The sequence below is a fragment of the Chelonia mydas genome, chromosome 14 (assembly GCF_015237465.2).
Source record: "Chelonia mydas isolate rCheMyd1 chromosome 14, rCheMyd1.pri.v2, whole genome shotgun sequence".
Classification (NCBI taxonomy): domain Eukaryota; kingdom Metazoa; phylum Chordata; order Testudines; family Cheloniidae; genus Chelonia; species Chelonia mydas.
The window spans coordinates 1091221-1104251 of record NC_051254.2 but is presented as its reverse complement, the minus strand read 5'-3'; the positions used below and the strand labels follow the sequence as shown (position 1 = coordinate 1104251).

The 13031-nt window shown below is 57.8% G+C and overlaps 1 protein-coding gene across 1 annotated transcript; it reads left to right on the top strand.

The window, feature by feature from the left end:
* The first annotated feature begins 2611 nt into the window (after nt 1-2611).
* On the top strand, nt 2612-5299 carry SOCS3 (suppressor of cytokine signaling 3). Its single transcript, XM_037913866.2, has 2 exons — nt 2612-2763; nt 3207-5299. Exon 2 carries the CDS (start codon nt 3275-3277, stop codon nt 3902-3904), a length of 630 nt encoding a protein of 209 aa, XP_037769794.1. The 5' UTR covers nt 2612-2763; nt 3207-3274; the 3' UTR covers nt 3905-5299.
* Nucleotides 5300-13031: the final 7732 nt, after the last annotated feature.

Genomic DNA, 13031 nt, shown 5'->3' with positions numbered 1-13031 from the left:
TCCTTCCCTTGGATTTCACCACTCCTGCTTTAGGCAGAGTTCCAGGACTCGTTTGCATTTCAGACCAGCTGGTTCACCACAGCCTCACTTCCCAGAACTACTCCTTTTGTGTTTATTCCTGACTGGCAGCAGCTCCAGGGCAAATGAAACTATTTAAAACAGAATCCACTGACAAAGTGTGTTTTGTTTGTATGGTCAAAGTTGACAATAGCCAACATTAAAGTTTTAGAACCAGCTGAGAAGCCAGCTGTCCTCATCTGCCTGCCTGTAAATCCTCCAAGAGACAAGGTGGGGGAAGTCAGGTCTTTTATTGGAACAACTTCAGCTTTCTCTCCCAGCAGGAATTGGTGGGCCAATGAAAGATGTGACCTCACCCACCTTGTCTCTCTAATACCCTGAGACTGATACAGCAACTACATGGTAAATCCTCAAGCAAATGGGGAACACTGGTGGACCTGCCTCCCAGCCCTTCCCCCTCTGACAGCATCTGGCCAGCTTGACCTGCCAGCAAAGTGGATTTGAATTCTTTGAAGGAGTCACTGGCCCCTGTCTCTGGTCTGGTCCCTTCTAACTGGGGGCTGGAGAACCCTTTGGACTAGCTTCTGTGCTGGGCCTATGAAGAGGCATAGCCCAGCAAACGAGGAGATCCTGGGCGGCTTCAACAGTGGCTTCCTACATGTAAAGTTTCAGAGTAGCAGCCGTGTTAGTCTGTATTCGCAAAAAGAAAAGGAGGACTTGTGGCACCTTAGACACTAACCAATTTATCTGAGCATAAGCTTTCGTGAATGCATCCGATGAAGTGAGCTGTAGCTCACAAAAGCTTATGCTCAAATAAATTGGTTAGTCGCTAAGGTGCCACAAGTCCTCCTGTTCTTTCTACATGTACGGTGCCCCAGACACATCCCCTCCTACCCTCGGCCACCCCTATGCTGAGGGCTGGCACACCCCTGCCTATGCCAAGACTGCACTGAGGAGGATCCACAGGGGCCAGTCAAGCCGGCTCTATACAGCAGTTGAGCCCAGAATCAAGCCTTTATTTCTGATAGGACTGTAAAGCTACCCTTTGCTCTGCCATTCCTCTCCCCACTGGATGAGGCATTTTAAGTGCTGCTGCACATCCAGTTGTTGAATAATCCAGTAACCTGACCCCTTTTTCAGAGCCCTGGGGCGTTTAATCACATTAGGGGAGAGTTTCACCCTTGCTGTTCCCAAATGCTAAATCAGGGTTTTTTTTCCTTCCCTGCAGCTCTTCTGGGAAGTGTAAATGAGGTCAACGGTGGCCTGGAATGTTGTACTTGAACTAAACTTCAGAGCCATAAAGACATTTGATCCACAACCTTTCCATAACATATTAGTAACTCCGTTCCCCTCCCACCAGCAGGGCTGAGGGGATGGCAATTCTTTCCCAGAGAACGGCTCCCAGATGAACTCCCTGGAATTTTTGATCTCATGCCTACTTCTGCAGCACATTCTGCATCCTAGTGGGGAATACCGGGAATCCTCAGCCGAGGCCAGAGGTCGATGTCCTTTGAGTGGCAGCAGCATAAGGAGCCGTCTATCAGGGGAAGAGGCAGGAGGGTTCTCCAAGTCAATTTTTGTTTGTACTTTGGCTTTCCACTACATCCCCACATATGCTGGAGTTTAGTGTGTGTGTGGCGGGCGGGGGAGGAGTGTTACTGCACTGGAGGCTAGTGCACAAACAAATACACCTTTTGGGAGCTCACCTCTAAACGCTGGAGACCCAGCCACATCAACTACCGTTGCCCAGCTCCAGTGCCTCTTTCCACACAAGGTACTCCAAGCACTTTGCAAACATTGATGAGTTACAGTTACAGTTGGAGGAAGGAGCACAAGCACATTAAGTCCCAAGCCACACAGTGCATGGGAGGCAGAGCTGGGACCAGAACCCAGCCCCTCTGCCTCTGTACCCCAGGCTGATCCTTCCTCTCCCATTTACACTGCAGAGAGCTCACACCGACCAGCTCCAGGGCTTCTGCCCCTGCTGTCCTCATTCTCTGGGCTCTCCTGCGTCCCTCACCATGGTTCTTACTGCCCCCCTCTCCTCTCCTCTTGGCCTCCGCTCCCCTGGGCCCCTGACCCGCTCCCTCCTGCCGTCTGTCTTGGGCAGCAGCTGCCCCACTGCGGGCAGGGCAGGAAGGGCACTGCCTAGGATGCGGTACGTTTCCTTCACCTGCCCTGGGCAGTGCCTGCAGCTGCCTCTCCACCCCCACCAGCAAGCTGCCTTGGGACAGAAAAGCTCCCCAGAGGCAGCCGCAGCGCCTCTGCCCCAGGGAAGGGAGCTCAGGGCCCGGCTTTCGACAGCGCCCGCCCTCCTCCCGGGCGGCCGCTGGGCGCTCTGGAAAGCCCGGCCCTGCCCTCCGGCCGGCCGGCGCCCCCGCTGCAGCCCGGGTGCTCGGCGCTGGCCCCGCGGGAGCGGCCGGCGGGCGCGGGCCGGGGACTCAGCGCTTCTTAGAAGGAAAGCGCGAGCGGGAGCCGCGGGGGGAGCCCCGCGCTGCCCGGAATGGGCCGGCGCTGCCTGGCGCGCTGCCCGGGGCGCTCGGCGGGGCGGGGCCCGCGGCGTTACAAGAAGAAGCCGAGTTCCAGGAAGCCGAGGGCGGGGCCGGGCCGCGGCGCTATAAGAGGCGGCCCCGAGCGGCCCCGGCAGCTTTGGAAGGCGCCGAGCCGGGCGCGCACCGCCGGGAGCCCGCTGCCCTGTCCGGAGCGAGACCCGCAGCGAGACCCGCGCCGCCGCCCCAGCCCCAGGTAACGGCCCCGTCCCTGCCCGCCGGGGCTCGGCAGGCCGCAGCCCAGTGACCGCCAGTGCGGGGCAGCCGGTCCTGGGGAGGGGGCGTCCCTGGGGCGGGGGCAGCTGGTCCTGGGGAGGGGGCGCCCCTGGGGAGGGGGTACCCCCGGTCCTGGGGCAGCTGGTCCTGAGGCGGGGGCACCCCCGGTCCTGGGGAAGGCGCCCCGGGGTGGGGGCAGCTGGTCCTGGGGCAGGGGCACCCCCGGTCCTGGGGAGGGCGCCCCGGGGTGGGGGCAGCTGGTCCTGGGGCAGGGGTAACCCCGGTCCTGGGGAGGGCGCCCCGGGGTGGGGGCAGCTGGTCCTGGGGCAGGGGCACCCCCGGTCCTGGGGAGGGCGCCCCGTGCGGGGGCAGCTGGTCCTGGGAGCCCCCGTGGTTCTGAGTCTCTGTCCTTGCCTCCCCCAGGTGATGGTTTAGCAGCCGCTGCACAAGGCAGCAGCACCGCCGAGCTCGCGAAGCTGGCTCCGTGCGCCATGGTCACCCACAGCAAGTTCCCCGCTGCTGGGATGAGCCGCCCGCTGGACACCAGCCTGCGCCTCAAGACTTTCAGCTCCAAGAGCGAGTACCAGCTGGTGGTGAACGCCGTGCGCAAGCTGCAGGAGAGCGGCTTCTACTGGAGCACGGTAACGGGCAGCGATGCCAACCTGCTGCTGAGTGCGGAGCCGGCCGGCACCTTCCTCATCAGAGACAGCTCCGACCAGCGGCACTTCTTCACCCTCAGCGTCAAGACGGAGTCGGGCACCAAGAACCTGCGCATCCAGTGCGAGGGCGACAGCTTCTCTCTGCAGACCGACCCCCGCAGCAGCCAGCCCGTGCCCCGCTTCGACTGCGTCCTCAAGCTGGTGCATCACTACATGCCTCCCTCCCCGTGTCCCCTCCCCGAGCAGCCCGGAGGGGCCCCACACCCTAAGCGTGCCTACTATATCTACTCCGGGGGCGAGAAAATCCCACTGGTGCTGAGCCGCCCGCTCTCCTCCAACGTGTCCAGCCTGCAGCACCTCTGCCGCAAGACGGTCAACGGGCACTTGGACTCCTACGAAAAGATGACTCAACTGCCAGGCCCCATCAAGGAGTTCCTGGACCAGTACGATGCCCCCCTCTAAGGAGTGCGGCGGGAGGAGCAGCAAGTGGCACAAGCACAAAAGCCGGCAGGAGGCACAATGATCCAGTGGAGCATGAACTTTCAGGACAGAAACAGGCCCCTGCCCCCTTTGGAAAGGGAGTGGGGGGGATGACAGTGAACTTAGGGGTGACCAGTGGGCCCTGCCCAGCACAGAGACGTCTACAGTTGTGTATGCGTGTTGGGGTCTAACCCAGGGACAGTTTGGAGCCCCCTCTAGGTAATGGCAAGAGGCTGAAGTGACTTGACTAAGGATTAACATACTGAAGCTCCTGTACACAGCCTGCCTCCTCTTCGGCAGCCCAGTGAGAACTGTGTCTCTTTCTGGGGCGGTCCCGCCAGATATGAGGGCAACTGCTGGGAAGGAGCCGTGCTGAACAGTTTGCAAACAGCCCATGCAAGATGTGTACCTTGCAAACTACTGTCGCTCAGCTGTGGCTCAGATCCTCTCCCCCATTTTCTGGCCACAGTGATATGACCAAACTGGAGCTGCTCTGGTGACAAAGCTGGTCTGAAGATGATAGAAGGAAAGCACTGGAATCCAGCTAGTGCCTGAAAACTCTTCCTCAGTTTTAAGGGGAAAGTGATTTTTTACCTCTCACCGCCTCCTTGTGGTTGGAAGCTCCTTTCACACCAAGCCCCAGACTTGGAGGATGCTGCCTTTTTCCCTCACTACCATTATCCAGGGGACTAAGCCTTAAACTCCATCCTCGTCCCATGGACTGGGTTACTGCACATTACAGGCAACACTTACAATGATGGTCCAGGCTATGAATAGTGAATCCCAGTTGGGAAAGGAACCCGTCCTGATGGCACATCGGCACCAAAGAGTTCCATGTGAGCACATTGTTGCAATGAGCCCCAACGGGATGAGTTGTTATTAGATCTTTATTCTGAAGTGCTGACCCATCAGGGCTTCTCCCAGCCCCTGCCCCAGCCCCTCGAATCTCAGCTTCACAGAGGGTTCCAGAAGCTGGGATTCTCTACAGTCTCTGGCTGGATCTGGGGGCTGTGGGTTTGCCTCGTCCCCAGCTGCACTGCTCCATGGTGGCAACCGTTGCACTGATCCCCTACAGGAATGTAGCAACAACGGAGCACCCTGGAACCCGTCACCCTGGAGCCGCTGTCTGGGCTGCGGTTGGGAAGGGCAGCTGGGTTTTTTTCTGGCTTTTAGAGAAAGCGCCATTTACAGCCCTGCCTGAATCCCTGTCTTTTATAAAGATTCTGCCTTCACCTCCAGCCTTGAAGGCTGAGTTCAACATGCTTGAAAACTCAACGTAAACCAGACTCAGAAGAAACTTTGCACATATTTATATTTATAGTCCGAAAGGAAGCATTTCTGTAATTTATAATAAAGAGCACTATTTTTTATTGAAAACCCCAGCTCTGGTTTTTGTCTCATGCCCCCCACCTCTGCTTGCCAGACCTCTGTGCTTCAGAGGGTAGACACAGCCTCCCACATGCAGCCATTGCTTTAATGATAGTGGGGTCACAAGTGTCAGGTTTCAGCCCATTTTTAAGGCCAGGATCTAACCATTATTCATCACTTGCATTAACTGGGAGCTGCTGGGAGTGATTCTTGAGCGGTGGCATTGGATGGGCCAGCCTGCAGTAGCACTGTGAGGGATTGTAAAGTACCTCGGAGCAGCTTAGATGCTGGTTTGTGAACAGGCTGCTGTGGTCGCAGCTACCCCAATCTTGCTGGCGCTAAAGGGGCAAGCGACGGCTGTTGCCAGCACTAGAGGTAATTAAACCATCTCCTAGGGAAGTCACTTTCCAGACAAGCATTAACTGCCCCTTGAGACCTATTCTGAGGCATCACTTCATGGGCATGAGCTCCAGGCCCAGGAATAAACCTGTCAGCTCAAGTAAAGAGAGGCCAGAGGATGGATCACATGCAGAGGAATTAACCCTCTGTGATCCTTTCTCCCGCCGCCCAAGGGCACAGCAGCAAGCTGTGCTCAGGGGGGACAGTCGTGAGGCTGCTCAGGTCTGCCTGTCTGTGGGAGGAGTTCAAGGGCATAAAAACAGCCAGACTGGGTCAGACCAAAGGTCCATCTAGCCCAGTGTCCTGTCTTCCGACAGTGGCCAATGCCTGGTGTTCCAGAGGGAATGAACAGAACAGGGAATCCTCAAGTGATCCATCCCCTGTTGCCCATTCCCAGCTCCTGGCAAACAGTGTGCTTCAGTCCCCTTGCTGTGTGCACGAGGCTGCTTCCTACAGCTCTGTCTCCTGACAGAAAAACATGGGGGGCTCCTACCCCTCCCCACTGTGGGACCTGCCAGCCCATCAGCCCCACCATCCTCTTTCACACTTTCCATCCAGTGCAGCATTAAATCCATTCTATTTAATACCCCACTAGGTCAGTTACACCCAAGTCAGAGCTGCGGGAGGTTTGCAGGGTCCCCATGTCAGAGGGCTATGGCCGGAGAGGCGTAGTGGCATGGGCAGGGCATGGCTGCCAGGGAATTCATGCAGCTGCTATTGGGGCACTGGGGCAAGGGACCCCCCCACTGCCTGCTCAGCAGCACTTTGGGAGAAACTGTCTGTTTTTCTTGGAGCCAAGCCAAAATGCAGGGACTGTGAAAGGTGCTTGGGTCCCAGCCACATGCAAGGCTGGCTCGCTGCCTCTCTATTTTGGTACCATTCTCTCCAGCCCATTGTTCCAGCCCTGCCAGGAAGAGTGACTTCCCAGCCTGGCCAGGAACCCAGGGAGTTATGCGAAGAATGTCCAGCAGAGCAGAGTGGGTGGCACCCTGCCAGGCCTTGCTGAGGCACATCCCCAACGTCAGCACCATCTGATCCCATACACCACACCCCTGCCCCTCCCCGGAGCTGGGTCTCCCAGGCAACAGGGCTGGAATATCTCTGTTTATTCTCAGCCCAGTGCCAGGAAATTAGGCAGCGTGGCCTCCTCCCTCCCCTTCCCTGCTGCCTGCGGGAGGGTGGGGGGTAGCGGAGGAGGCCAGAGCAGGGGGCGCTTACTGGGTAGCCTGGGGGGGGGGGGCGATGATCTGCATGTGTGGGGCTGTTCCAAAGACTCCCCTAGGGGAGATGGTGGGAGGCCAGACTGGGACAGAGCTTGCAGCGCTCGGCTAATTCTGGGGAGACTCCCAATGCCTCTGTGGCCATGGAATGGGGGAGTTGTCCTGCCCAGGGAGAAGTGTGACCAGGAAGAGCTCCTGGGGCCTCAGCCATGCTCCCCACAGGCCAGCGGGCGTCCTCTGAGCCAGCGTGACATGTGAGGAGCCATCCCTTTGCCCACACTGAGCTGCAGCTCCCAGAGAATAAGCTGCAAGTGACTGGCAGTGGCCTGCAGTCAGGGTTGTCACTGCCACGCCCTCAGCCAGCCTGGCAGAGCTCCTGGGGGGCCTGCCACTACCCATATCAGCTGCACCTAGATGCCTCTCAACTCCCCTTCTCTTGGGCTGCATTGGGCAGAGAGCACCAGGTTAGTGCCAACTCCCCAATGACCAGTGAAGGGGCTCCCAGGCACGTCCCCAGCGGAGCCCCTGAGAAGTGAGCGCGCCTCGGGGCCTCACAGTGCAGAGGGAGGGTGGCTCCCGTGACCTGTTCGTGCTAGAGAAAGGCCAAGGTCTGTTTCAGTACCAGGTCCTGTCTACATGGCCCCTGAGCCTCCTTGGCTCCCAGCCCCTCATCTTCCTACTGTAACCACCTGGGATTTCTTGGCCTCCCGGAAGAACCCCTGATGCTTCCTCTCTCTCTGCTCAGGGGCCTCTTCCCTTTTGCCTCAGGACACAGGGCAGTGCTGCAATAAGCTGCTGACTCGGAGAGTCCGGGAAGCCCTGTGAATGCTACCCACTTCTTGGAACCTCCCCAGCCCCACAGCAGCAGTGACGCGGACGACCAGTGGGCAAATCCCTGACAAAGATTTCACAACCCTCTCGCCTCCTCCAGAAACGCCGAATGGACTTGGCCCTGCATTACGTAAGGAGCTATTTCCGTGCATCATGGATGGTCAGTTCCCTGCTGCCCCACTTCTGCGCCTGGGAGGAGAAGGGCTGAATTCACCAGCACAGTGATTTCCTGGACTGGGAAGACCTGCTCCACCACACATGGGGATTAGGTGGAGCAGGTCTTTGTGATGGGCTCGAAGACCCCGCACTAAACCAGGGCTAGGCACAGAGCAGTCCTGGGCTAAGGAGGCCCCACCCCCATAGGTGCTGGAGCTAGGGAAGCTGCTGCACCCCCAGCTTGAAGTGGTTTCCATCGTCTACAGGGTTCACAGTTCGGTTCAATGGCTCTCAACCCCCCCGCCCCCGCCCCACGGTACAAATTGTTCCATCGCGCCCGCCCCCACTCCACCGCTGCAGGCAGCGGGATCATTTAAAAGGACCCTGGTAGGCCAGGGCAGGGGGGACTTGGGGGATCTGCACCAGTGTGACGAAGTGGGACTGTTCTTAATGTTTCCTCTGAATAGTGTGGGGGTGCCTCAGTTTCCCCTATGCAGTTCTTAAGTATCTAGGGCGTGGGATAAGGGTGTATGATCATTGCAGAGCCCTAGAGGGCAGGGGTGTGCAGGGGTCTGGACACGGAGAATGGCCGACACCCTGTTTCCTGGCAACTGATGGCCTGGGCCCTTCCCCTCTGCAAGGTGAGAGCTAAAGGGTTGGAGAACAAAGAGATCAGGTGACCTCCTGGCCCGGGAAAGGGACAAAGCCCAGAGGAGGAGGGGCTGGAGGGAGTTTCAGTTTGGGGCTGGCTGGGACATGGAGTGAAGCGCAGACGTGGTTGTCTGGCTCACTGCCCCCCAAAATGGACCCAGCTGAGGGGTCCCATTCTCTGCACCTGCAAGCTCTGTTTTAGACCATGTTCCTGTCGTCTAATAAATCTTCTGTTTTACTGGCTGGCTGAGAGTCACGTCTGACTGCGAAGTTCGGGGGCAGGACCCTCTGGCTTCCCCAGGACCCCGCATGAGCAGACTCGCTGTGGGAAGCGCACGGAGGGGCAGAGGATGCTGAATGCTCGGAGGTCAGACCCAGGAAGGTGGAAGCCGGGTGAGCTGTGTGTCCTGCAGACAGGCTGCTCCCAGAAAGGAGACTTCCCCAGAGTCCTGACTGGCTTCGTGGGGAGCAGTTCCAAAGCTTTGCCCAGGGACTCCGTGATAACTGGTGGCAGTGGTGGGATGTACTGCACCCCGTGGACGGCGCTTCCTGCAGTAAGTGACTGGGGAGCAGTAAAACGAAGGGGGATTGACGGGGACCAGGCGTGCTGAAGATTCAGAGAGAGACGGTTTCAGGGGGGCGGTTAACCCCTAGGAGTGTGTGACCAGAGAAAAGGACTTTTGCAGTAACAGGGTCCCCCGGGGGATTGCAGCGAGCGGTCCCAGGGGCGGAGGAGTCTGCAGCTCGACCCTGGCAAAGAGGTGGTGACCTCGAGAAGGGCTGCCACACTAGGGGTTCTCCCTGGAAACCGTGGGGAGCTGAGAGCACACAGGCCTGTGAGTCCACAACAACTTAGGAAGAGCGGAGTGATGATCTGTCACTGTCTCCTTAAGAAGGACATTGTAGCCCTGTGCAGAAAGAGAGGGTTGAGCATTGGAAAGTTCACCAAAGCAGAGTTAATCGTGCAGCTGGAGGAGGATGACCGCTCTAAGGAACAGATTCCTGACCCCAAATGGGGCTATAGCAGGATCTGGGAGCGGCTGGAGTGGGAGCCAGGCAGCGCCAAGTCTCCTGTCCCCGACCAGACGAGGGTCTTCACGATCGGGTTCCCCATCCGGGGATCGGAGACGGACGGGATTGGAGCTGAGTCCGAGAGAGCAAGAGGACTGTGAGAGACAGCGAGAGCCTGAGAAAGAGCTGCAGAAGCAGCAGCAGCATGAACTGGCGGTGGTGGAGCGGAGAGGCCTAGGGGACCTCCCCGGGGTGAGTGGGGATAGACCCCGGGGTGCCAGTTCCGCAGGGAACCTCGAGACTAAATTGCTGCCCATGGTTAAGGAAGGGGGGGATGTGGATGCCACCTCACTGCCTTTGAGCAGGCTGGAGATTTGAACCAGGGATACCCTGCGGAAAAGCCCCGGTGTCTAGCTCCCTTGCTGGGTCCCAAGGCCACAGACTCCGTCAGCCAGATGGGTGGGGAGGTGGACAGGCTCCCACTCCTGACCCCAACCTATATGTCTGTGTGGAGTTTCCTGGGGCCAGGCCCCTCGGACCTGCAGTGGGAGCGGAAGGTGATGGTCAATGGGGAGACATTCCTGGGGTGGCGAGATCCTGGGACAGAGGGAACTGTTGTCAGGCCCCGGGTGGTGCAGCCTCAGATGCTGAGGGGCTGTGTGAGGGTCCCAGCTATGAAGCCCCTCACCCTGCCTATGGCCCAGATCCCTGTGCAGACACAGGAGGGGTCGGGCTGGCTGGTTGTTGGGGTTCTCCAGGACACCAGCTGCGAGACCCTGTTGTGGGGGGTGACTGTGTCTCTTTGGGACAGGATCCAGGCCCTGCTCCGGTAACTGCCAAGGGTTTGAATTTGAATCCAGGGAACCAATCAGCGGAGAGGGAAATGGTCAGTGAAAATGCAGATGACCTGGCTGGCGGGGGGGGGGGGGGGGGGGGGGGGGAGGGGGAGAGTAGGAACGGACGGACTGACGGACGAGAGAGCCCGTCCACTAGGCTCAGGCTACCTGCCTGCCTGTAACCAGACCGCTGGGGCTGGGTGGGACAGAGAGATGCTCGCGCCCCCTTGCACACCGGAGATGGGGCTCAGGCTGGCTCTGATGCTGTGAGGAAAGCAGGGAGCTCGCTGCCTACCCCCCCTGGGACAGCAAGGGCAGTGCTGAGCAAGGGGGGAGCTGAGACCCCAGCTGAGTGGCAGGAGACACAGGCAGGGCAGGGGATCTGTTGGGAGTGGCAAGTGCTGGGTAAGGAAAGTCTGGATGAGCCTAGGCAGCCTTGTGAGCCGATGGCTGTGTCTAGTCAGCAGTGGGGGAAGGCGAGGAGAGTGGAAGATGAGTGTCCCTGGACCTTACCTGTTAGGTGGGTGGAGAATTGTGACAGGGAAGGAAATGTGCCTGTGTCTGTCAGGGGTATTGACTTGCCTATGGAGGGAGCTACCCTGATCTCCAAGCAGTTGTCTGTGACCAGCCTTGTGGACAAGGGGAATGAGATCCCAAACTGTGTGTCTGGTAAAGGAGAAAGTGTGTCCGGCTCTTCTGTGTCTGTGGAGCAGACAGAAGGGGCCTTTCAGCCTGTGACGGTTGAGGGTAGTGCAGTTGTCTCAGAGCTAGTTCTGGATTCAGCTAAAGCCCAGGAAGGGAAGGGTCCTAAGTTTGTGTCTGCTCGGGAGAATGGCCCTGTAACTAGGTCGCGTCCAGTTAGTGTCTATGTAAAATCCCCGAGACCAGACAATTCTGGTGCTTGTATTTTGCCTGGTGCTAGTGTGTTGTTGGGAAAGGGTGTAGCAACTCTGTCTAATCAGGGTGAGATCCTAGCCAGGCACAAGGAGAGCATGAAGGTGATGTGATTGTGTTACCTACTGAGGGTGTGGAAACCTGTCGCAAGAAGGAAAAGATTCCTGAACTTGTGTGTGGCAAAGGGAAGGAGAATGCTTCTGACCTTTTATCTAGGAAGTCTGTAAGTTTGCCTGAAAGGGGATTGTGTAGGAATCCGCCGGATGGGCCAGAGGTAATTCTGCATGTAAGGGAGACCCAGAAAGAGTCTGTTGTTTCTCGGGAAAGTGTTCCTCTAGAGCAAGGCCTCCTTAAAGAGGGTAAGAGCAGAATTTCTGTGAGGGGTGAATGGTTGCATAGAAAAGCCCTAGGAAAAGGAATCCTCATGGAGTCTTTGCAAGCAGTTTACTGCAACTGAAGAGTGTGAAAGTGATTTAATCAAGAAAGCTTCAGTTCCTGACAGCGAGAAATTTTCTGTTGTGAATGGATCCACTGACTTTCCTGTTGAAAGAGCCAGTGTGGATAGCTTTGAGAAGGTCTCAGATGGAGTGAAAGCTGTTAAGAAAGTTAAACAGTCCTATAACCAAGTGGCTGTGTTTGGCCAGCTTGTTGGGGAGAAGACCCAATCCCAGTTTGATCCCTCTGGGGTTTTGGGGGTGGCCAAAGGGCATGGGCTGCAGAAACCTTCCCACATGCGGCCTGCGAGTGCTATCGACCACCCCCGACCTAAGGGAGGGCGTGAAGCTGGAAGGGCCTGGTGTAACTCCTACCAAGGAATGGGAGAGATGCTGGGGCATCCATGGGAACGCTGGTGGCTTCGAACTTCCCCAGGTCACTGGCTAAAGTGACCCCGCTCAGTTCGATCTCGAAGGGGGGAGAGATGTGACGAAGTGGGACTGTTCTTAATGTTTCCTCTGAATAGTGTGGGGGTGCCTCAGTTTCCCCTATGCAGTTCTTAAGTATCTAGGGCGTGGGATAAGGGTGTATGATCATTGCAGAGCCCTAGAGGGCAGGGGTGTGCAGGGGTCTGGACACGGAGAATGGCCGACACCCCGTTTCCTGGCAACTGATGGCCTGGGCGCTCCCCCCCTGCAAGGTGAGAGCTAAAGGGTTGGAGAACAAATGAATCAGGTGACCTCCTGGCCCAGGAAAGGGACAAAGCCCAGAGGAGGAGGGGCTGGAGAGAGTTTCAGTTTGGGGCTGGCTGGGACATGGAGTGAAGTGCAGACGTGGTTGTCTGGCTCACTGCCCCCCAAAATGGACCCAGCTGAGGGGTCCCTCTCTCTGCACCTGCAAGCTCTGTGTTAGACCATGTTCCTGTCGTCTAATAAATCTTCTGTTTTACTGGCTGGCTGAGAGTCACGTCTGACTGCGAAATTGGGGTGCAGGACCCTCTGGCTTCCCCAGGAGCCCAGCCTGAGCAGACTCGCTGTGGGAAGCGCACGGAGGGGTAGAAGATGCTGGATGCTTCGAGGTCAGACCCAGGAAGGTGGAAGCTGTGTGAGCTGTGTGTCCTGAAGACAGGCTGCTCATAGGAAGGTGACTTCCCCAGAGTCCTGCCTGGTTTCATGGGGAGCAGTTCCAGAGCATCGCTCAGGGACTCCGTGACAACCAGGAAGTGAGGCCGATGCCTGGAGCTGAGAGAGGAGGGGCTGCAGCGTTTGGAAGGACTCCTACACTGAGGGCAGGTACTCCACCGCCCTG

Coding starts and splice junctions, on each gene's coding strand:
- SOCS3 (XM_037913866.2), top strand. CDS start 3,275: ATGGTCACCCACAGCAAGTTCCCCGCTGCTGGGATGAGCCGCCCGCTG.